At 41.3% G+C, this 24,700-nt stretch overlaps 1 protein-coding gene across 1 annotated transcript in view; it reads right to left on the bottom strand.

Moving 5' to 3' along the window:
• The window catches only part of relch (RAB11 binding and LisH domain, coiled-coil and HEAT repeat containing), a 28,403-nt gene extending 5,823 nt beyond the window's left edge, over positions 1–22,580 (bottom strand). Inside the window, exons 1-28 of the mRNA XM_010785232.1 lie at positions 22,574–22,580; positions 22,161–22,250; positions 19,688–19,759; positions 19,483–19,538; positions 19,210–19,323; positions 18,841–19,029; positions 18,452–18,546; positions 17,987–18,092; positions 17,598–17,755; positions 16,576–16,651; positions 15,508–15,603; positions 14,786–14,809; positions 11,465–11,577; positions 11,276–11,366; positions 10,626–10,697; positions 10,388–10,528; positions 10,033–10,197; positions 9,519–9,666; positions 9,272–9,428; positions 8,962–9,085; positions 8,699–8,747; positions 8,032–8,111; positions 7,514–7,620; positions 6,912–7,011; positions 5,360–5,442; positions 1,415–1,478; positions 1,177–1,315; positions 976–1,092 (exon numbers count right to left, since the gene is read on the bottom strand). Coding sequence (XP_010783534.1) covers positions 976–1,092; positions 1,177–1,315; positions 1,415–1,478; positions 5,360–5,442; positions 6,912–7,011; positions 7,514–7,620; positions 8,032–8,111; positions 8,699–8,747; positions 8,962–9,085; positions 9,272–9,428; positions 9,519–9,666; positions 10,033–10,197; positions 10,388–10,528; positions 10,626–10,697; positions 11,276–11,366; positions 11,465–11,577; positions 14,786–14,809; positions 15,508–15,603; positions 16,576–16,651; positions 17,598–17,755; positions 17,987–18,092; positions 18,452–18,546; positions 18,841–19,029; positions 19,210–19,323; positions 19,483–19,538; positions 19,688–19,759; positions 22,161–22,250; positions 22,574–22,580 — 2,833 coding nt within the window. The remainder of the gene's footprint in view (positions 1–975; positions 1,093–1,176; positions 1,316–1,414; positions 1,479–5,359; positions 5,443–6,911; positions 7,012–7,513; positions 7,621–8,031; positions 8,112–8,698; positions 8,748–8,961; positions 9,086–9,271; positions 9,429–9,518; positions 9,667–10,032; positions 10,198–10,387; positions 10,529–10,625; positions 10,698–11,275; positions 11,367–11,464; positions 11,578–14,785; positions 14,810–15,507; positions 15,604–16,575; positions 16,652–17,597; positions 17,756–17,986; positions 18,093–18,451; positions 18,547–18,840; positions 19,030–19,209; positions 19,324–19,482; positions 19,539–19,687; positions 19,760–22,160; positions 22,251–22,573) is intronic.
• Positions 22,581–24,700: the final 2,120 nt, after the last annotated feature.

The raw sequence follows: 24,700 nt of genomic DNA, 5'->3' as shown, positions 1-24,700 counted from the left end.
AAAGATGGAGGTCTAATTTAGACTTTTGCTTATCGTTAAAAACTAGGGCTGTCAAACGATTAACATTTTAATCAGATTAATCACAGCTTAAACATTTATTAATCACCATTCGAACTATGTCCAAAATATGCCTTTTCTTTATGTATATTGTTGTGGGAATGGAAAGATAAATGAAAGAAGGCGGGTATATCCATTTAACATACGGTAGGCCTATGTATGTTTATTATAACATTGTTCTGTGTGTCAAAATGAAAGACAGCCCACACACCTGTCAATCATCAAACCGTGGGGTCTTATTTCAGTGTTGATTTCTATCAACACGTAATGTTGTATCGATGTATAAAGAGATGTACTACAGCAAAAGTATTCTCCGTCGGGACTTCCTGCAACAACACCACGCCGTTATCTTGATTCTGATTGGCCAGAAGACATTATCAAAGATGTTCTATTGAGAAGACGATGACTAAGTGACAAAACATTTCAAAACCGTTTCTAGTCTTCGGTATTTCCAGACAAGTGGCTGCTGAAATCTATCTTACTAACTGCTGTCTGTGTAATTTACTCCGCGCGAGTTGGCGGACTTTATTTTGTTTACTTTAACATCATTTTTCATGGTGGGGCTAAGCTATTTCTTCGTATAATGGCTGTAGCCTACCCCAGCGCTGCCACTGGTGGGATGTATGGGGCAGGCCATTCTGCACATGCGTTAAATGCGTTAAATATTTTAACGCAATTAATTCAAAAAATTAATTACCGCTGTTAACGCGATAATTTTGACAGCATTATTAAAAACGTGTAACAAAATGGCCTTCGTACTCTGCCTCTCAATTTTAATATTACGCATAACTGAAATGTTATCAGTATATCGCTAGTTTTATGACTACAAATTAAAGTCCCCCTAACGAAGCTAAACCCATGCTGACCAGTGTATTGGCCCAGCTTTCACAGACCATTGAGTTTGATTGAAAAGGATACAGCAGCAGGAGAGGGCGCTGTAGGCCTCAAACAGCTGCGTGGCGACGTCGATCCTCTTTATCTCCGTCGCCTGGCTGTTGTTAGCCAGCGCCAGCTTGTGAAGATGTGGCAACACGACTAGAGGAAGACAAATAATTAGTACATAAGAAGCAGTCAAAGATAACAGATAAGAAATACACTACTGAAATGTCCTTCACATACACTCATCTCTGAAGCGTGGCTCTGCGTTAGGACCGACCCTTCCAAAGGTCCGGATGATCTCTATGTGCAGAGAGTGCTGGTCCTGGTACTGAGGGTCCTCCAGGAAGGACGCCAGCTGCATTTTGACACGCTCCAGCAGCTACACACACACAGAAAGATTGTTTAATACATGCTTTATAGTGATTCTTTGTATTTATTAGTAATAAGTCAGCATAATAGACAGGTGTGCACTTCCTACCTCTTTCTGTGTGACCGTCTCCATGATGGTACCAAAGGCAGGGATAGTGGATATCCTCACTGAGCTAAAAGCAGCAGGAGAGACACGGGTTTGACCAATCACAGTCTAAGCATCAATATTTAAGCTATTCTTCAGTTTCCCATTAGTGTGTCTTTAAAGTGGACCTATCATGCTATATTTGAATAATATAGTGTAGGACCATACAGGTCTATATAAGGCATATTTATACTTTTTATTTTTCAAAATACCAAACAGATCATGCATTTNGATCACTGTACGGACACTTTTTGTCCTAAAATTTTGACAAACCTTCACTTAGATCGTACGTAAACAATTCGAGAGACAGAACCATTTTACATTGACCAATGGTAACTCAGTTCACATTAGTTCGTGTCCCTTCTTTACGGACACCGCCATCCTGGGACCCTTTCCAATTCGGTTTGTTCCATGTTGGTGTTGAAAGGTTTATACCTTTTCATAAACTCTATCTTCAGTAACGTCCCCTCCGATTACCAGTTTGTTTTTGTAGGATGTGGGATTTCGGTGTCTCTTCTTCGATAAGATCTTGGACTTACACCACGGTTTTAATTATTTCCCCGGACCGTAAAACAGTCAAGGAAATGATTTAATGTCTTGGTCCTCTTCACATTCTCCTTTGTCTACGGTCGTACAACGTCTAGGAAGTCGCCGCTAGTGCGGTTCTGTCGGAGTGTACTGACCCGCCCGCGGGATCTCCCTACTCGGAAACAATTCGAAATGGAACGCCCGTACTACACATGCCCTGGTAATTATATTTTAAAGGAGCAGATTTAATGTTTGGTTGTTCTCACTTAACCTAATTTAGCTTCATGGATGAAGAAATCCATTTTGTGGCCATGGTTCAAACACATTTCACTTCCGACGTTAATTATTAGTTTAAATTAGCAAACACGCGGCTAGCAGCTTGTATTTATTCAATATTTTTATTGCGATGAAAATTGGCTTCTCAGAAATCAGCATATTAATGCGGAAGTGTGGTTTGATGCTGTTTCATGGGTTTTGCGGGTTATTTATAGCTTTGGAATTATGCACTCTGTAGAAAGCCTACAAATGTGTGTGTGTGTGTATACCAGTCTGCATTTTCCTGCCGTGTTTGTTCTAATTATAACAGAGTGGCACGGTGCTGAAAATGTTATCCCTCTATCTTCTCTCAACTGCTGTGAGCCCTCCACAAAAGCACACACACACACACACACACACACACACACACACACACACACACACACACACACACACACACACACACACTGACTTGTGACTCACACTTACAGCAGTGACCTGGGAACGACTCCAACACTAAGAGCAGAAGAATGTCAATTGATACCTTTTCTTTCTTACAGTGGACCTATCATACTATATTTGAATAATATAGTGTAGGACCATACCTATATAAGGCATATTTATACTTTTTATTTTTCAAAATACCAAACAGATCATGCATTTTAGCCATTCCTCATTTCGCTCAATTTAACACTGCCTTTTCATGGGCTGATTCTGTGAGAACAGCACCATCTACAGGCCTGGCATATGTACTACAGCGTCTCCAGCGCTTTCCAACGGCAATGTCCGTGGCTGTCTCCTCCTGATTGGTGGAGTTGGCCCAATAGCCGTAGCGCCACTTCTGTGACGTCATAGAAGTGTTCAAATCTGGATCAGTCTGTATCAGATCCGTTGCAGCCCCTTTTTAAGAGATTTGGGTATGGAGGAAAATAGAGAGGGTTGTGTTTTCTGACACTTGGTGAGTTCCTTGGAACACCGGGGACACATATTCATGTAGAAAAGACGTACAAAAGTGCATTTTGCATGATAGGTCCCCTTTAAGCTAAGTTATAATACAATATTATCTGTTTACCCGATTTAGTTTTCTGGGACATTTTAATGTAAACTATCATCATTTCATTTAACTTTCTATTTAAGCTGACTAAATCCCTCAGTGGAGTTCCACATGTGCTTAATGATCTCCAGTTTGTTATCCAAATAAACAAGTGACCACAACAAAATCCAATACTGCTACTGAGACAAACCTAACTAGAATGATGTATTTTTTGCACATCTGTAATTACAATGCCGAGTAAGCATTTACTCTAAACCACAAAGAGGTAGGACTATTTTAGCGAACACATGTTCTCGGTTTTATCCAAATATAGTGATTACATAGTAATGACATGTCAGTTACCGCAGTGAAGACTGAGGTGGTTCCTCAGATAGTGGACTGCCAGTTTTACAGCTAACCGCTCTGATGTTCAAGTTTATATTTGACTGGATAGTTGCAATGAAGATCATCTGGTAACTCCTGATTTAAGTAGATCAGTTGTTATATTGAAATGTATTGGTGCATCCTGATTAGACCAAACTAGCTATTTATTTTTTAACCCAGATCTAAATTGATTACATCAATAAGGAATATTCATCTCAGCATTCTTAAACTAAGCTTAACAAGACATATAATGGGTCTTTTTTTAAGAGGATCATTACATTTCATTCATAAAACATAATAATGCATAGTCAAATATCTGACAAAACGTGATGATTATATTAAATAAGCAGATTATTGGGGTGCTGTTAGGGTGATGTTAGATACTCATTCCAATGTCAGTAGGAGCAGGACAGACCAAAAGGTACTTCAGGCATTTCTATAGACTCGGTTATGTGCTGAGGTAAGTAAAGGATATCATGCCAGACATATAGAAACAATATATGTGTTGAATCTGGGGTCTGGTGTGTCCCCAATAGCATGTGGTTTTCAATAAAGAGAATAATGAGATGCAAAGGGCTGCATTCCAACAGTGTTGCCACTAATTGAATCATCTTGTCTAATCACAAACTAGATGCAGTTATCTTGCTGATAGGAGAGCTAAACGTCTTTTAAAAGCATGGCATGTTTTTATTGTAATGAAATGACAGAAGATTAAACTAGATGAGTGTTCATTTAACTTTAAGCTGTTTAGCCTTTCACTGTGGCTTCACATCAGAGGACAATTAAAGGCAGATTAAAGGAAGAGAGGCAAATTACTCCATGCTTTAACTTCCTCTTCCACTGAATGTTTGTGGTGAACGGAGCTGATACACTTCAGATGTAGTAAAGGCTTTTGGTGTCACATGCTCACATATTTGTAATGCTCATTCAAGCTCAGCCAGACACATTTCCAGGAAGACTGACACTGATTAACACTGTAAGGATGCAGCCCTCAAAATGACAATGTTTACAGAGAGGTTCTTTTGTGTCGTTGGACTCACAATTCAGGCCCACTGCACAGAGTAATAAGGGCCGGAGCCGCACGGCGATCTACTAATGCTTCACTCATGCCTCGGAGAACCAACTGCAAACCCACCACACAGCAGGATGAGAGAGGGGAGGGAGGGAGGGAGGGAGAGAGGGGTGAAGGAAAGAGGTAGAGACAGAGGAGATGGTATGGATAACAGAGAGAAAGAAAGGAAAATAGAGTGACAGGATAAAACTGACGGGGTGAGGAGAACCGACCACTAGCTGACGGTCGGTCAGGAGGAGAGGCTCTGCTTTAACGGTGAGGGAGGGGAGGAGGAGGAGCAGGCACGGTGCTATTGCTGCATGCAGGCACAATAATGGACTAGTTAGAGTTGCAGACCGATGAAGAGCTGGCGGGGGTTAGTGCGTGCATGCAGTTAACATTGGTCATGCTGAGGAACCGCCACACGGCCAGCCTAAACCTGCACAGGAGCAAACAACGCCTCAGGAAGGAGAAGGTTATTCAAAATGAAATGGGTTAAATTAGATATCGATGTAGTTGGAGTCTTGGGAAATAGTTTTGTGCTGAGTTTGCTCCCGGCAGGTACAGACTTGTTTCAGTGTGATGGTTCTCAAGCGGCAAAGAGAAGGGGGGAGAGGAGAGACGCGGCGCGGTTTATTGTTGTTGTCGTTCCACTTACATTTCAGGGTCGGAGGACAGTGTGATGAGAGCCGGCACCACTCTCTGAGCTACCAGCGTCTCATTCACCCCCTTCACCAGCAGCTGATCGGATTGGACAGAGCCAGCCGTGATGTCACAGAGGTGGGCGGGGCATTGGGACAAGAGCGAGCAACACCGCCAATAGATAGAGAGATAAAAACAAAGAAGCAAAAAAAAAAAAGGGGGGAGGGATAAAGAAAAAACAAAAAGATAGGAAGAAAGTGATATACAATGACAAAACCATAGCTGCAAGGCACGGAACGGCACTGCATGTATCAAGCAAATGAGTACACAATCACACACACACGCAAACAAACACACACACATGCACACGCATGTATGCAGAAGGAATGTGAAGCCAACATAGCTAAACTGCACAAATACTTTAACAGTATGGTGAGCATAAAGCTGTGGGCTCTGTGCACAGACTCCAGGTCAGATTAGCATTCATTTCAGCTTTTAATTGATCAAATAGTTGACAAATCTGATCTGGGATCTGTGAAAGAGGACCACATTACAACCCTCTGCAAGGGTGGACAGCTAGTCACTATGGAGAGGTGACAGTGGGGGGTGTTGGGAAAGTACTCCACAAAACAGGGGGGACATGAATACAGCCTAAACCTCCTCCTCCTCCTCCTCCCCAAACTTTAGATCAACATAGGCCCGGCTCTACTGCTATACCTAGACCCTCTGTCCAATATGTGACCTGCAGTGTGCACGGATCTCAAAGGACGTGGTTTCTTTTGGGTGTTTAGGACAGGACTTTTGCCTTGGCAACCTGGCAAGCACAAACATGGGGAAATAGTCGTCTCTCTTGAAACATAACCGTAGTTTTATTTCAACAGATCTGAAATACTAATAAGTAAGAAAAATAGATTCATGAAAAAAACGTTTCTGATTAAATGATACTTTCCAACAACACTGAAAAGAAACAGGCCTTGGACTCTTTTGATTATACTTTGAGGTTGCTGACTTTGGCCTCTCGCTGACATGCAGCAGATATTTATGTAGTGCGTTCTGAGAGCCGTGCACAGTGAGCGGTCTGATGTTAACTCTGCGAGGGTCTAGTAAAGCAGTTTGAACCGGGCACTTGTAAGTTACAGTTGTGTTTAGTCTTAAGACAGAGTCAAATATACAATGCATGTCAAACAGCAGCAACAGCAAGCAGAGCTGGCACATGGACAGCAAATAGATCAACTTCAACATAGCATCAATGATATTGTGTATGACTGATATTTTAGCTCAATAATACAGCATGTATAATTATATTCAAATGTACTCATAACATCAATATGCTTTAACAAGATAATCACAATATGCAAAACAATATGTAAATGACAATGATATCCATAATTGTGCAGCCATGTTGTGTTATACACTTTATAGAAAAGTCATTTACTTGTATGGCTTGCTAAAATTCAAAAAGAAAGAGAAACTGTTCAACAATGACACATTTTTAAGGTAGTATTTTTGTAAACAATCTGTGCTTGTTCAATACACTATCTGTGTGTATTTGTGTGTCTTTTTCCTACCTCAAACATCCGTGCTGCAGTACAGCGCACCAGTGCAGAGGTGTGCACCACCCCGTACCACAGCACAGTGAGCAGCAGCTCATGGTACACTGGGTTGGCGCTGAAAAGAGAGCATAACATAAATACTGGTTATTATTGGGGCAGCTGTCAAACAATAACTGACTTTCCAAAGTGTTTTGAGATTATTTTGAGACCAGCAAATAATTGTGACTACACATGAGAAAGCGTGTTTCAAGGCGAGTCATTTCATATACTGTGTTAAGAAAGATATGAAATAAAATACAACCTATTCAATCCACTTTAAAACACCACTGCTTGTAAACACCTGTAATAGTATTTCACTTAATTGATTTTCCTTTGAAAGCTTTCTCTGCTTGCATAGTTAACAGTTCAGCTATACTTAACGGTTACATTATATTATTAAAAAAAGGACTGGAAAATGACAAGAGATATGTGTTCAAAATTGCTGAGTGTAGTCTGATAATCCACTGTTGATTATGTAGGAAAGTGTGTGTGTGTGTGTGTGTGTGTGTGTGTGTGTGTGTGTGTGTGTGTGTGTGTGTGTGTGTGTGTGTGTGTGTGTGTGTGTGTGTGTGTCTCACCCCAGCTCTACAAAGGAGGCCTTTAAACTGTCCAGAGGTGCACGCGACAGAGACAGGGTCGTCATGACATCCTCTAGGAAACCCACCAACAACTTGCGATCCTCATCCTGAACAGAATTAAGAACATATTTTTCAATTATGTACGCACAAAATACATCAATATTTGAATCCAGCAGATCAGTAGGTTGGTACAGCAGACATGTTGTCACTTTCAACATACACATGTTTTTTTGAAGCATGGTGTTGAAAGGGAAATCAAAATACAGCTTGACTTGCCAACAGTGTTTTGCAAGTGCTTCATCGTTTTGGGAATCTAAGTTCAAAACAAAAACATGTTGCGGCATGATGTGCGGACTGGATTTTCCCTCATGAGAAGAAACAATAAGTGTGGTTCACACTCTTCATATTATAACATACACAGAAGAATAGGGGCCATAAGTATAGAGGAAATCATAGATGTATTGACTTTTTTTAAGAAGACCAAGCTACTTCTTATTTGTGTTCTGCTATTCATTTACCTGATTATAACACGTCAGAACTCCGGTGGCATAGATGGGGACAGTGGCTTTGCAGAGAATATCGTTCGCTGAAGAAGTATCTGACAGAGGAATAAAAACAGAATGAAATATGTTAAAATCATGTTAAGAATTCAGAGATTTACATGTTCCTGTACATTACAACATGACAGGACAAGAAGGGATGAAGAACAGTTAATGACTTTTTGGCTGGCACTTGGTTTGAAATATGGGGACCATTACATCGCTGTGGTTTTACAAACATCGACTGAAAAGGACACTTTTAAATGTAAAGTCACAGTGACCTAAACACAGACTGGGACCCAGTACAAAACACATATTTTATAAATGGCCACAATACCAAAGTTAAATCGCTTGGCAGGAAGCTGAGACCAAACACCTCTTATAATAACTCCAGAAACATGTCCGGAACTAAAAAAAAAAAGAAACGAGGGAAACACCCATAAAAGGACTACAAATAGTTTGTTTACATCAACAGCGTCTGTGCCTCAACTCCACCTAACAACACAGAGAGAGCCGAGAACATTTGACAACAATTGCACATCTGTGTGTGTGTGTGTGTGTGTGTGTGTGTGTGTGTGTGTGTGTGTGTGTGTGTGTGTGTGTGTGTGTGTGTGTGTGTGTGTGTACACGTTTAATCTGTACTCACCAACATCAACTTCAGATAGTCGGAGGATCTCTTGGAACTGTGGTTTGACCTGAAAATTGTCGTATACAGGGTAAACAAAATGTCATGAATATTTGTACAATGTCACAGAAAGCCTTACAGAATTCAGCAAGTGCTAAATGATATGTGAGGGTAGTTTTCTGTTTGTTGAGAAAAGGTGAACTTTAAAAAAACGTAGGGGTTGTGGTCGCTGAGTTTTTTGCTCTTGTGAGAATGTTTAATGTTGGCTAGTCACATGGCTTTACCTTAGTGTTGGTGAAAATCTTGCCGAAGGTGCGACATAACCTCCAGAAGAATCGAGAGAACTCATGTACGCAGGTCGGGGAAGACACGTTGATGCGACCCACGATCTCTATGAGCTGTGGAAGCCTGGAGACGGATGGGAATCAGTGTGATATGTTTGTGAGTGATTTGGTGAAACTAGGGCTGTTTTTTCTTTATATTCAAAACGTTTGTCAAGTAATTGTTGATTTAGAGTTTAAAAGTCAACCTTACTTTTTGAACAAAGCTTTAAAGAACGTATTATGTGTGTGTGTGTGTGTGTGTTTCTCTTACAGTTGGTTGACCACCCAGAGCAGGCTGTCCCACCCGGTGGTTCCCTCCTGCTCCAGCTGGTAGTCGTAGAGCAGCAGCAGCGCACTGAGCATCTCCCTGCTGCCGATGATGGTAGCCACATCCTGGAGGGGAGAAGCTGGCCTCGGAAACCGGGTCACTGCAGGACACATGGCCAGAAAGGAAACTCAGAAACTGTACTACAACTTCTACGAGTGACTTCCATGTTTGTTTTGTGTCGTTGTCTTACCCTCTATTGCAGGTATGTCTCCGTTGAGTTGTGCTCTGCTGGTGAAGGGGGCGTTCTGCAGGACCACGGCGAACAGAGGAGGGATCAGAGACTGCAGCGCCGACAGGTAGATGTGCAACTTGTGTTCATCCAGACCATGCTCTCCTTGCTGCAGGAAGACAGAGGTAAAGAAGTGAGCAGAGCAATGAGTGAGTAAGTGTTTTTGTGGTGCGGACATTTCAAGCTTGAAAACACAAACATGCGTCTGCAATCAACACCATTTTTTTGTTGTTGTTTTGGTCAATTTAGTTTGTACTGTATACAGGATCAAGGTAGGCAACAGTCAGTTATAAAGTGTGTTCAACTAGAGTCATTGATATACATATTAAACATGCACATCCCTCCAGTTTCAGACACAGTTAGTTTTTGTATCATTGCCGTACTTTTACCCCTTTCCTCCAAATGATTACACATTGTTTGGATGTCTTTGTACTATAAGAGTGAGAAAGGCTCTCTATGAAGGCAAGGCACTTACACTAAGTAGTTTCTCTATCCGTGCTAACAGAGAAGGGATTAGTGTATTTTGCAGTGAGCCCAGCTCTGTGGTCCAGGCAGCGAAGGCAGGAATAAAGACCTGGTGGACGGCACTGACCACCCGCTCTGAGGGGTCCCCGAGAGACAGCAGCATCAGCTCAAAGCCCTGGAACACACACACACACACACACACACACACACACACACACACACACACACACACACACACACACACACACACACACACACACACACACACACACACACACACACCATGAGCTTTTTACAGAGAGAAAAAATGCCATTGCACTAGTGTTTTTATTCCATTATTGATACAAATGATCTGACACACATACTTGGGAGTACTTGTCAGGGTCATCTATGTAACCCATGATGATAGCCAGACTCTTGACCACAGCCTCTCTGACCATGTCTGCCTTATCCTCAGCGAGCATCTGCTGCAACATGGACAGAACCAGGGAGCTACGGATCTCCCTCTGCAGAGACACGAAGCAAGAGACCCAGAATTGATTCATATTTTATTCCTCTAATGTGAAATCTCCTTTTAATTATGTATAGACAATATGTTCTTACAGGCAGGTATGGCGCTAAGGCTCCGCAGGACTCTGCCACCAACAATCTCCTCTCTGGATATTTGTGATTTATCTGCAGAAGTGGAGAGGACATTAGGTTAGAAGTACTTCAGGAAAACAAGTTGACTGGAGGGCAGCCACAGTGGAATGGAAACGACTGGAGTTTCATCGACATGCTGACCCTGTGGAAACCACTATTGGGCCCTCTAAGCAGATTCTCAGCCTCCAGACTTCTGGCAGCTGTTGTTGCCATCAATGTCTCAAATGAGGTGACACAGGTGGTGATGAAAACTAGAATGCTATCACATACAAGTCAGGGACACCGTGGAGCTCATAATAGTGATTGTCTGTCAGAATATATAATCAAAACAACAGTGTGTGATTATAAAAACAGTACAAGCCACAACTGAGATTTGGTTCTAATGTATCGTACTAGGAAATATCTTTGCTTTAGAGCATTTAAGCATTCAAGCACAGAACTGAAGTATAATTATTGTCAAATCTACAGCACAAAGTGTCATATTTCATAGAAATGCTCTAGTCTTTGTATTGTGATAGGACAGAGAAAGTGTAAGTATAGCCGTCTTTGTAATACCATAGCAGAAAAAAGACAGCATATTCAATAATACAGGTGTACTGTGTGTGCTGTACCTGTTCCCAGCACTGAGGAAGTAGTTCAGCCTCGACACGCGTGGGACCAACGTGTCTCGCAAACGCAACACACCCCGTCAAGATCATTTGTCTTTAAAAACAGACAAACAGAAACATTTGAGAAACGTCTAGTTGCTGAACAACAGGAGTATGAGTCAGGTAATAAATACTCTGTGTACAGATACACACCTCTGCTCATCATCTGGTCTCTTGATCAGGTTAAAGAGGATGTGTAGGAGCTGGTCTCTCTCTTTAGGCTCTGGGTGAAGGCAGGCAGTACACAAGATGAGGGGGATCAACTCCTGAAGAAAAAAAATGAAAGGGAAAAAAGAGAGATGTGGCATTAGTTGAGATGACTTTGCAAAAAGGAGGTTGGAGTGAGGTTGAAAACGCACAGGGAAAGGATTGTTGCTGGCAGTCAAGCAGGTCTGGAAAACTATGAGGGGAAAAGGGGAGAGGGAACAGGGAGAAGGAACCACAGGGGGTCACCTTTGGAATCAACTGCAGGGAAACCATGCTTACCTTCAATACCTTGTTGGTGTTATACCTTTAGGCTTCGGAGTCACACAGTAACAATGAAAGCCACGTACTGTAGGGTCATGCACACACCCAGACACAGCTGCATTCAGACACACACGTTTTGAGCTGGCTTCTCAGCGACACAACTCTCTCCCAGAGTTCAGACAGAGTTTACGGACCTTCCAGGCAGAGCTCAGCTGCCCTTAATACCGGGCCTCCATGGCCAAATTGTGGTCAGCTCTAAATTCCCGCTGCACACACCCAAATTAGAGAGTGCACACAGAGTTAAAAATATGTTTTTTCAAACAAACTCTGTTTTTTTCTCTACGAAGATATCATAGTTTCCTGCCAAGCGCTGGAAGAACGAGCAAAACCCCAACGCTGGACGGACACACGGACCTGACAGACACTTGGGTAAAGATAGGCTGCGATGAGTCACTCCATCCACACTGAACTCTGAAGTCAGTGCCATGTTGGCCATCTTTTTAAAAGTGAAAATGTGGAGTTTATGTATCTGAGTGTAATTGAAAGAGTTGCCATGAACACATCAATGGGGTTGAAAATCAGTTCAAACGTCAAATAGAAGAAACAACCTTTAAATTAACTCTATTCAGGGAAATGTAACTGTCACGTTCAATAATATTCTGCCCTGTCTTTTGAAATACCAACAGCTCTGTCCGGATAAAACAAAGAGGAACTCAGTGCTCATCTGAAAAAGACACGCTGGCCCTGTTCTATTCCTGTGTGAACTCCTGTGTTTCTGATGTGAAGAGTCCTTCAGGAGTTCAACTCCTGACCGGTCCTGGATAAATATTGTGGGCAGGTAGAGTGGACAGCGAGACGCCAGGACCCAGAGGCCAAGAGGGTATGATGCATTACTTCAGAGAGCAAAGCAACTTTACTGTTTCATGTCCAGAAGCCACTATGTGCAAGCACCTGCATCCAAATGTAGCACATTCCACTTTAATAAGTCTTATCAAACCCTTACTTTATAAAGCAAACATTCACATAATCAAATGAAGTGCGTAGGCTGCTGAGATTAACATCAGTGGGAGAATCCCCCCCCAAAAGGGCTGAATGTCCTTACATGACAGTATTATTATACCTTACAATATCTTATGTATTATGATATTATATAAGGATATATTTTATTCTCTCCCAGGAGCTTTTCCTCTTTGATCACTTTACGTTTGTGTTCAATCCATACTGACCTACAAGCTTATCAGAGCAAAAAAAGGTCATACTGCAAACACTGTCATTTAACTTAACTTCTAATCTTTTGTCTTGCAACAGCCCTGATAAAACTGCCAATGTGTCTTTGTCTTGCCAGAAGTTCGTTAAAGATCACAGTGAATGTGGCCGGTAGAAAAAGGAAGTTAATTGTTGCAGCATAGATTTACTCACTTCCCTAGGACACTGCTTATAAAAGGTTTATTAAAAAGGATTAAGAAAATAGTGCCGTAGCAAATGACCTAAAGATAAGTCTTTTACACTAAAGGAAATAGAAAATACAAGGACATTGCATTAAAATACAGCACCGTTATTAAAGAAACTTAATGTTTAATGATTTACAGTGACTGATATTACAGCCAGGTGGCAGGCAGAGTTTCTTTGCATCATTCCAACGTTTCAAGTCAAACACCTTTTGTTCTTAAGTGGGTGTCATATTCAGACAAAGGTGTGTCTCGAGGTGTGTGGTGGTAAGAAAGCTTCAAGTTGCAAGATGGAAGTGTGAGCAGCTGTGTGTGTGCAATGTCATGGTTGGTGAATCTAACGGATATAGTACAAAGTCCACCCCACTCAGAGCCAGAGGCCAAAATGTTGTGTATTAATCTTTGTCATCCTCTCACCAGTTTGTTTTTGTTGGCAAAATAAACTGTGTTCGGCTGCGTGTCAGCAGCTAAAGTTGTCTCATTAACCGTGAGCACCGGCAGATTAATAACATACCTGATATGTTACGTTAGGCATAAAACAGTTGAACAATTATGTGAATTGGACTTATATTTGCTAATATCTTGACTGCAAAGGGGCCTTGAGGGACAATTGAGTGAGATTCTTTGTGTTACGGGAGGAGAGGGAGACTCAGCTGGCAAAGGTCTGTTCAACTTTTCTAGTTAATCTTGATTTTGCAAAGAGATTAGGCTCTCCATAACTGTCAGGTTGAGTAAAACAACAATTAATGGTGGTATGCAAAGCAGCCTAACTGAGAACTACTCCAACAACACTTACCTCTTTAAAAACACGCCATGTTGTTCTTTAACACACAAGTATTTGTATATACATGAATACACACACAGACAAGAACGTTGCATGCAAGCAGTTATGAAGACAGTTGTCTTAATTATAGCTTGTTAATTGCTTTTCTATTTTCAAATCTCCTTCCTCAGAAGCTATTCATATTCAAATTGTGCAAATAAAAGCAAACATGTTCTCCAATAGTTAGGAAGTAAATAAAAGCTTACATTAAGTGACCTGGAATTACGTCACAACTCATATGGAATTAAGAAAAGAAAAAACACCTTTTCATTCAGCCATAAACAACAAGAATTACGTTTGTTTGGCTGCTAGAAGATGTTATAAGATTAATAACAAATCATTCCAGAATCTAACAAGCCACTTAGAAGTTCAGCAAATAAATCACACAGGGATCCAATCAGGAAAGGACAGAGTAATCACACGCTGGCTTTAAGAAACAAACAGTTCATGACCCACCTTCTGCAAAGGCTAAAACTGCATACCTTAAGCCATATGTGCACATTTAATCATATATCAGCCATAAATAACTTCTGATATTCCCGTTTATGACATTAAAAGATAGCACAAATACTGTCGTTTACAGAGCTACTGCAAATTATTAAAAAAGTAATACTTCTGTCATGTTAGACCCTAAAGTGGCAGCAGTTGTAGCCAACAGGAGCTGGGCGTTAGTTACATATTAAAAGGTCCACAGGTCATGTGATAACCATGCAGATGAGTGCGTGAAAGACTCACCTGGCAAAGATGTGCAACCATTCTCTAGAAGAGAGGCATGCATGAGAGTGAGAGAATGAGTGAGACGAAAAGAGAAGAGTCAAAATAAAAACCAGTGAAGGCAACATACGTGAGTGGGGGACAACAACAGCAGAGGAGCGAGAAATGATGTCGACACTGACGCCATCATAGATGACGGTGAAATCAATAGATAGACACAAGTCAGCCAGGTACTTGCAAATGTCTCGATTATCTCTTTATATAAACAGCTTACAGGCAGAAGACACAGTTAGATAAGTGGGTAGACAAGGGGAAAGGTGCTAGGGTTTAAGACATTAGTACGTTTATATTAAGCAATCACACCAATTAGATCCTGCAAGCCTCTACACGTCGCTAGCAGGTACTTAGAAGCAATTTGGGAATACGTTGTGGCACAAGCCAAGAAAAGGGAGGTGCTTTTTCTAAGGAAACCATATTTAAAAAAACAGCAGGTTGGAAAATAGGTAAATTGCCAAAAGAGAAAGCCTCATTAATGATGTCTATCCCCTTCAGCAAAGGTTGTCAAGATGTGGACCGCTGCCCATCTGCGTGGAAGATTTGCAAGCTGTAGATGACTGTTCCCCTTGAAGCTCATCCCTGCTGCTCTGTGTGTATCTATTACCCTGCGAGCAGACGATGTGATGATGACAATAATGGAAGGGGTGCAGGAAGGAGGGGAAGAGGAGCAGCAGAAGTGTGGTTACCTCTCGTTTAGCGAGGAGGACGTTGGGGACGATGTGAGGGAGGCAGCGGCCGAGCATTAACATCACGCTCTCCTCGCTGTCGGCTATACGGGACACCTGGAAATGAGAGGGGCGTTATGCACTGTATTTATATGTTAGAGGTCACCTATTGTGCAAAATCCACTTCTTCATGTCTCTTCTACATCAACATGTGTCCCCTCTTCTTCATGTCTCTTCTACATCAACATGTGTCCCCTCTTCTCCATGTCTCTTCTACATCAACATGTGTCCCCTCTTCTTCATGTCTCTTCTACATCAACATGTGTCCCCTCTTCTTCATGTCTCTTCTACATCAACATGTGTCCCCTCTTCTTCATGTCTCTTCTACATCAACATGTGTCCCCTCTTCTTCATGTCTCTTCTACATCAACATGTGTCCCCTCTTCTTCATGTCTCTTCTACATCAACATGTGTCCCCTCTTCTCCATGTCTCTTCTACATCAACATGTGTCCCCTCTTCTTCATGTCTCCTCGACATCAACATGTGTCCCCTCTTCTTCATGTCTCTTCTACATCAACATGTGTCCCCTCTTCTTCATGTCTCTTCTACATCAACATGTGTCCCCTCTGTGGAAAGAGACTCTGAAAGTTTCAGGAACAAAGATTCTCTCTCTTTTTGTCCTGATCCATTTATATAAAAACCTGTCTGAAAATGAGCCGATCAGATTTTGGCCACTTTATGATGTCATAACGTTTTTTTTGGCTTGTGTAACCATTAGCCAATCACCACCTTATCACCTGAATCTCCTCCTAGAGCACCATTGAGTTCTTTTTAACCAAATGTCTCTCAGAGGGGCGTGGGGAGGGGCTCCTTATTTTCATCTAAAGTAACAGACAGAGAATCAGCCCTTTTGAAGCAGGGTTGAAACAGAGGGGATTATGGGTAATGCTGCAAGGATCTGTTTGGTGTTTCAGCAAATCAGAGACAGGCTCTGTATATATCTGAGACCTGTGATATATTGAGAGAAACAGTATAATAGGGGACCTTTAATATAATGTAAGGTTTGTGAGTAAAAAAAGTGTGCTAACCTCTGCTCCCAGGCGACTGTCGGTGCACATTCTGCAGAAGGAGAGGAGGGCTTGCTGGAAGGCCGGGGACAACTTCCTGCGACACCACAAACAACAAGAGACCAGCAAACAGTCACCGCACACACCACTTAATATGTGTCGCCACAAAAACTCTGTCGGTTGCCTTGACCACTGAATGATTTAGGATTGGACTGGGACTTCCTGCCAGAGAGCTCAGTGCAGCCGCTCTCCCATGTCTCCGCTGTAAAATTCAGTGCAATAAAAATGTTTTATCTATAGATAGATGGAGTTTGGCTAGAAGACAATACATGAGTAACAATAGCACATTGTGACTAACTGTATTTGCCACACAGTTTTTGGAGCTGTACATAAATCTGATAAAAGGGGCATTTAGAGTTAAGAATAAATGGGAAACACAGTATCCCATTGATCATATTCATTAAATGTGGGATTACTAAATATACTACAGCATGTGTGTGACAGCAGAATGAAATGTTTATACATGAGCTCAAGTCAAAAGTTTAATTTAAATTAAGACCTGCTATGTGCTCTGGGGACATTAACCCTCAAACTGTTTGTAATCAAAGTTCCTGCATTTGGCCTTTCATTTTAAAAATGAAACCACTTACAAAGCCCTAAATTCAACTTGAATTTACATTCTTCTCAGTATTTCAATATTAAAACACATGTATTAGATTTGGGAAGTTTTTGTGGACTGGAATAAATTGAGTAAATTCCATTTGTAGTCAAAAGGGCACACAACAAGTTCTTTATCAAAGGCTGATCAATACCGCCATCTAGTGGTTACACTACGTAACTACACTGAGAAGAGCTGTGTGTCTGTAACAGGTACTACTGAGTATATTAAATATCCTTTTCTGTGTTTTAGAATCCTCACAGGAAAATATCTAAGGATTACATTTGTGGACCAAGAAAGATAAATAAAACGTAGGAAATGTCTTAGGAATGTATTGCTTAACAATATCAATCTTTATGGGTGGAACAGGTTTTTCAGGACTAACCTGTTAGGCTGGTCAAACTTGACGGGGGGTCGACTCTTTAGCTTGCTGTGGGACTGTGTGGGGGGCTGTGAAATGATCTGAGCAGACGGGGGGTCCTGTTTAGTTTCAGGCACCGAATCCCCTCGGATGTCCAGATACTGGCCGTTATCTGTAGGAGGCTGAGGGGGAAATGAGATAAAGTTATAGGTCAATAACATTCAGTACAGGACTCATCAGATTTTCAGCACACAAAGAACAGATAGCTCACCAGCCTTGAGGGAATAGTTACTGAATAGGAAAAAATTGTGAATTGTATTAAAATGTAAATGTTCTTCATAGTTCAATTTCAATATTTTTGAATTGCAGGACACCGGACGTCTGTACATTACACATTCAAATTGCACACATACCACAGAGAGAGGGTCTGTTGAGAAGGGGTTGGATGTTTTCTGGGTGCCCAGGTCCAGAGAGGACGGCGTTGAGGAGGAGACTGTCCTCTTCAGTGTTTGAATGTCACTGTAAAAGGTAAGAAAATAATCAGATCCATCCAAAAGTAGAACAGTAAATTGGCTCTAAGCTTTTCATTGTAAAGCCAATTTGTCTGAATCTTAATTGAGCATGGAAGAAAGATGTCTTCCATCAAGATTTCTTCTGTAATGAAGCGTTGGGAAAAAGATTCCATACTGGTTCTACCCCATGACCTGTTTAAGTTGCAGTTATGGATTTAATGTGGACTGAAACAACACATTTCTAGATTTTTAGAATGCTTCTAATTCTTCCTGTTGTGGTAAATGTTCTTGTTGTATAAAAAGATGTCAGCATCAGAGCATACTAGCTGTAGAGGGCTGGATCATTCAGGACAAACAAGCCCTCACCTCTGCAGCTTCTTGATCTGCTCAGCGAGGCTCTGCTTCTCAGTGTTGAGGAGACTTATCTGGTATTCCAACTCCTGGACCACTTCTGTCTGTTGCTATAGGGTGACAAAAATAATATACAGAAACATTATAGCCTTTGCTTAAGAGTAGGCAATCCACCAAGTCATAGTTTTTCATGATATCTCCATATTTAGAAAAGCAAACAGCCACTATCATTTAGTATTGCAGCCTCCACATGAAACACAGTCTCAAGTATACTAACTTAAATCATGCAAATAAATAAAGTAAGGTGTTTGTGGCTATGATGAAATATCTTTCTCTACTTTGGATCAGCAATACTCTTCTGATGAATTACCCCCCCACATTTACATATGCATTAACACACACACCTGATGTGAGAGGTCGGGCTTCTTTGAGGGATCGATGCAGTTTCCTGGAAGATCGGTAAGCTCCACCCCTACTGACACATCTGCCATGTCCCGAGGAGAGGCGAGGGGGGCCCCACAGTTCCTGTACAGCTGTAAGAGGTCCGGGGGTTTTGGGATGTTGAGGCCAACGTCATCCCACAACTCAAAGTCCTAGAAATAAACAAATAAACAATATGAATGTGTGGCGGAGGTAGGCGTTTCATCTGCATAGCAATTGTTGATTAAAGTGCTTTCAAGAAGCAGCCAGATATAACTGCTTGAATAAAGGGTTAACTTAAGACATGTCTCATTCTGTCTATAAAAACGTACAACAGCAGTAATAATCTTTACCTGATCATCATTTTCATCAGAGAAGGTGATGGCCGAGAGCTTGTATTCACTTTTAAATAAATATTCATTCACAAGGAAGTTTAAGGCTCTTTTCTCCAGCGGACGTATAGGCTCCTGAGATAGAGGGAGAAGAGAAGCTGTGAAATGATTCACTTAAAGCCTCGCAGTAATGTCATCACAGGGGTTTAAAGGAACAGTTTCATTCCCTTGATTCGTTCAAAAAAGGAGAGGAATCCACAATCTTTTCATTCTCAACACTTGAAGATTTCCCACCTGAATTTCAGCGCTCGACTTGTAGTTTTTCCTCTCGTGAGAGGGCACTTCGCTCTCTGAGAAATTGAGAAGATTTTTTTAGATGAGTTTGAAAAGGATGCTGAGTGTTATTCATCAAGAGGAACATCTCTTAGATTAAAAGAAAAGAGAGAAAACTTTAACATAAGAGGGTTCAGGTGGAGAAGAAGTTAAAAGTACGCCACACCTGCTGCCTGAGTCAAGTTGGCGCGCAGAGCATGAATGGTCTCCTTTGCTTTCCGTAGCTCAAACTCCAGCACTGGACAGGAAGTGACAACACACACACACAGGAAATGCATCCAACCAAAGACAGGGAACAAACAAATAAAACAAAGATGGGCATGAAAAACAAAACAACCACACGCAAGATTTTAAGAGTCATAAAATAAAACAATGAAAAAGGGACACATGCAAATGATGAGTCTAAGGAAACGCATGCAGCAGAGGATCATGGTAAAGCCGGCCGGATGACAAGAGTGTGTAATGCCGATTTCCTGCCCTCCTTTTCCCCCCCATCAACAGCACTGACGGAAATTACTTCAAATGTAACTGAGGTGGAAAAATATTTTTAAGCTACTAAAAATGTAGCCTTGATAATCTATTAGCTGTCTGACAGGATTTTTTTTTTTTTACAGGCAAATGCCTTAGTAACAAGTATTTCAATAATTTGGTTTGTAGAAAAGTCTAGGATCAAAATGTAATTTAGAACCTGGTAAGTTAATGTTTTGGACAATAGCATGTTGCTTCTAATGTCTTACAACAGAATTGCTGATTTGAAGTTCAAATTTGAAAGACTTATACTGAATAAATAAAAAGAACACACAAGATTCTTAGACAAGTTAGAAGAAAAAAAACACACGCAAAAAGTAAGAAGCGATGGAGCAGGAAAACTCTGTTGCATAGCTGTGCACTGAAAATCTGTCGTCTAATAGTGAGGATTGTGGGTAAACAGGTATTCATAACGTACCAGTATGAGCGTGCAAAAGGCAGATTCAACTCTTATTTCAAACAACTGTCATTTCCTGAAAGGTCATTCTCAATTTTCTGTTGTTATAACTTTAAGAACACTTATTTGTGTAAAAAAAAAAACACATTTGTTCTGACCAAATCACCCAACTCTGACTCCTATCTTAGCAGATCAAGAGTGCACAGGATGCAAGCGCAACAAAATGGAAAACTAAAAACGGGGAGAAAAATAAAAAAAAGCAAAAGGCTAGTCTGGATGGAGTGACTTGTCCAGTATTGTTCACTGGGGTTTGATCAACGTCAGGAGGAAGCCAGAAAACCCAGTCAGACAGCTGGGGGCAGGCATCTTTAAGGGGGGATGGTAGTGGGGGTGGGTGACGAGGTGAAGGAAGGTGCCAAATCGGGGAATAATAGTCATTTTTAAGTCATTTGTAGTTTGGAGGATGGAAACCAAAATCTCTGCTGCATGGTTTCAAATGTGTCCCTTACTATGTAATAATGTGCAGCATGTTTTCATGTTTGACAAAAGCCCCAAACCAAAAGCAAGCTCCTTGTATTTTCATCTACTTCACTTAAAAAGGAACTTATCGCCCCAATAATTAAAACCACATATTGTTCGTGATATCTTTTTTAAGTTTTGGTGCATGTTGTTACCAATATGAGAAAGATGATAGGTAACTGAATCATCAATTCTGGAAATAAACATCGTGGTTGAGTTTTTCCAACAACAGATTTTGAGCGCTACAGGTGAATCTTATTATAGATATATAATTATTTAGTATCATGAATATCAGTCATGTAAAGTACAGAGGGAAAAACAACATAATGTATATATAATACATCTAAAATATCCCACACTTGTGTACAGTTAAACAAATCCATACTGCAGTTATGGGTTGGGGCTTTTCAGGATGTATTGACTAACACTTACCGACCGAATGAGAGGATGACTACAGAAAGCTGGTAACAGATCATGTTAACCACTGTACTATAAGTGTGGATGGCTAAAAAGTGATGTTTTCATGTTGGCTCTTACACAATAGAAAGATGGAAACAGTAGGCAGATTAAAGTAACAGAACACAATTGGTACTCATCGCAACCAAATGTGAGAAGCTGCTCTTAAACGCACCAATATATGATGAGGCATGTCATAGGGCAACTTAACTGTTAACATGTTTTGCAAACACTAGCTAATAAAAAGGGAAGGGGGATGCCATTTTAAACAATGCTGAGACAGGTCCTGATCTAAAAATACCAAGGACTGACTCAACAGTGTGATGGGAGGAGGCTCGAACACCTCAACCAAGAAAAAAGGAAACATACAGCATGTTGGAAGAGTTGCCAATTATCCACGATTTTTTAAAGGCCTATAAACGTAATTAAGTTTGGCCTGTTTAGACTAAAAACTCTATGGCAACAGAACAGTATGATGGGGTACAAATGGGTTTTGTGTGGATTCTGTTCTTTTTGGTAATCCCTAATTAAATGTCTCTTAAGCAGTACCACTGAGACAAATCAAAGCAAATACTTATTTTTAATTGAATTTGTTGGGGCTTGGCTAACACTGACACGATTCAATCTTTGGTGTAGCGGTCAGGTTTTATTTTCTTTGTTTCTGTGCCACCCTCCCATTCTGTCATTGCCTATTCTCCTGACTTGTTATTTCCCGTCGTGGCAGTATGGTTCATCTTACCTACTACCCGCTCGTCAGACTCTCGGTTGCCATCGTCTGAATAACGGGCAAAGTCCAAAGAGTCCAAGGTGCTGATGCTGCCGGCTCGATCTGAACAGAGACACAGAGACAACAGTGAGACGAGGATCCACATATCGATGAGTCCACTGTCACAAGACATGTGACAATAAATGCACCACTGGTCCTTGAGAAATATTGATTTATGGAACAGTAGCCCCACTGTGGTAGGGACTCAGTATTTCCCCAAGGACTCTTAACCGGGGGAATCCAGTTGACACTGGGCTTCAGTTTAAGGATGATGACTAACCACAAGGCCAGTCTTCAGCAAAACAGATGGAAACTCTATTAAATTCAGCTAAAAGCAGAGAACTTTATGTGGGAAGGTTACACTTTAGCCAAGAAACATGACTCACTGCACATTTGGGAAATCAAATCAATCATAAAATGTTAACTTTGCTGAGAACTCGACTTAAGAGAAATGCCTTTTTCCAAAGTAACAACTCCAACCAACAACCTTACATCTCGGAGTAGGGCAGCCAAAAGTATTGTTCACTCAAAGAACAGATGAAGCCGATACATAAGCATACCTGTGCTCTTATTTCACTGAGGTAGGCTGGCCTGGTAGCTCAGCCAATGGTGTTAGCTTTCCTCCAGCTCCAAACAAGTGCAAGATTGGACTGTTTGTTCTCCGATATCAAGATACAGTGGAAGGTCAAGCCAAATGTAGACTAATTTAAAAACCAGGGCTTGCTTTTTTTTTACAACGCTACAGGGAAGTGACTGTGTAAAATATGAGGCAGAGAATTAAATCATTGTTGGTTCAGAAGGGAATGTTTTGATTTGGCATTTAGCCTTGAAGTAAAACACACACTGATATCTGAAACCTTTGGCTTTTAAGTCACATTAAAGACCAAATACGTGTTTTAATGAACAAGTAGGCCTTTCTAAATTAGCCGACACCCTTAATAATTTTCTAGGCTTGACAATAGGTACCGCACTTTATTGATTGACAGGAAATGTTTGCATAGACAATACATGTTAAAAACCTTACAGTTGGGGAGAAAAGCATATCAAATAGAAGCTTCTGTGCTTTCGTATGTCAAATGCTAAGTATGACCATGCAGCTTCACAAAGCACACACACTGAGTCCTGTGACTGTATAGTGAGAGTGTGTGTGACAGTGAGTGTGTGCGTGTCACTGTAATGTCATGCTTGTGTGTGTATGTTGCTGACATTAGGTTAATCCTGTTAAGTGTGATGGATGTTCACTGTGAGTGTAGGAAATCTATTGGGTGAATCAATGGACAATATAGTGCTTGCATGCATTTGTGTGTGAGGGGGAAAACCTGTAGTTCCACAGCAGCCTTTTGTGTGTGTTCCTGATTTGGTAAGAAACACAAGTATTTCTTGCTGGGTGACCTTTCTGTTGTGCGCCTGTGGCGTGTATTGTCTGGACTGTGATAGATATGACACTTCAGACGGCCACCTCTTCACTGCACTGCACTACTGACACACACACACACACACACACCCACACACACCCACACCCACACACCCACACCCACACACACACACACACACACACACACACACACACACACACACACACACACACACACACACACACACACACACACACACACACACACACACACACACACACACACACACACACACACACACACACACACAACAGTTATTTTGGCAGGCTGTCATGTTACGACTACAACTATCTCACATTCACACACATTGGTTTTTTTCTTCACATCGGCTTATGTTAAGAATTTGTTCGGGCCTGCACATTAATATAATATTATTAGAGAATTATTATATCATTATATAATTTCTCCTGGCAGGGCCAAAGTCCTGGATGGTGGGCCTGGCCCCCCAGGGCCAGCCCTTGATGCCAGGTCTGTCTCAGCCAGGGAAGTATATGTGCGTGATGTCTGCGTAGAAAAGAAGGGAGAGGTTGTGCTGTTAGATGCTTTTTCAGTGGGAGCATGTATCTAGAAAATAAAGTTAGACCTACAATTACATTTTGAGAGTCAACTCAGGTATTGTGAGTAAAAGAAGATTAATGGTTATCAGATGCATCAAGCAGTCCTGCACGGGTCAGGTTTTACAAATCCAAACCTCAAAAATAGAACAAACCTTATACCAGTACCAGCCTCATGTTGGATGGATTAGGCCTCTTTTACTACATGTTTTGCCCTCAAATGTTTTTGCTTTGCTTTTGGAGTATGTGTGGTCCTTAGACATGCTAATCTAACCGTTGAGCTTTCTGCTGTGTGTTGCAGTCTGACTATGGGCCAGCTGTACGACAAGGAAAAGGACGAGGACGGCTTCCTGTACGTGGCCTACAGCGGGGAGAACACCTTCGGTTACAAAGCCTTTTATACAAAACAGGGTTAATGCAACACTGAATACCAGTTATTCTCTCTCTCACACACACACACACACACACACACACACACACACACACACACACACACACACACACACACACACACACACACACACACACACACACACACACACAA

Source organism: Notothenia coriiceps, unplaced genomic scaffold, assembly GCF_000735185.1.
Source record: "Notothenia coriiceps isolate Sejong01 unplaced genomic scaffold, NC01 NC01_scaffold00027437, whole genome shotgun sequence".
Lineage (NCBI taxonomy): Eukaryota > Metazoa > Chordata > Actinopteri > Perciformes > Nototheniidae > Notothenia > Notothenia coriiceps.
Note: the sequence above shows the minus strand (reverse complement) of the source record. Positions and strands in the feature narration are given on the sequence as shown.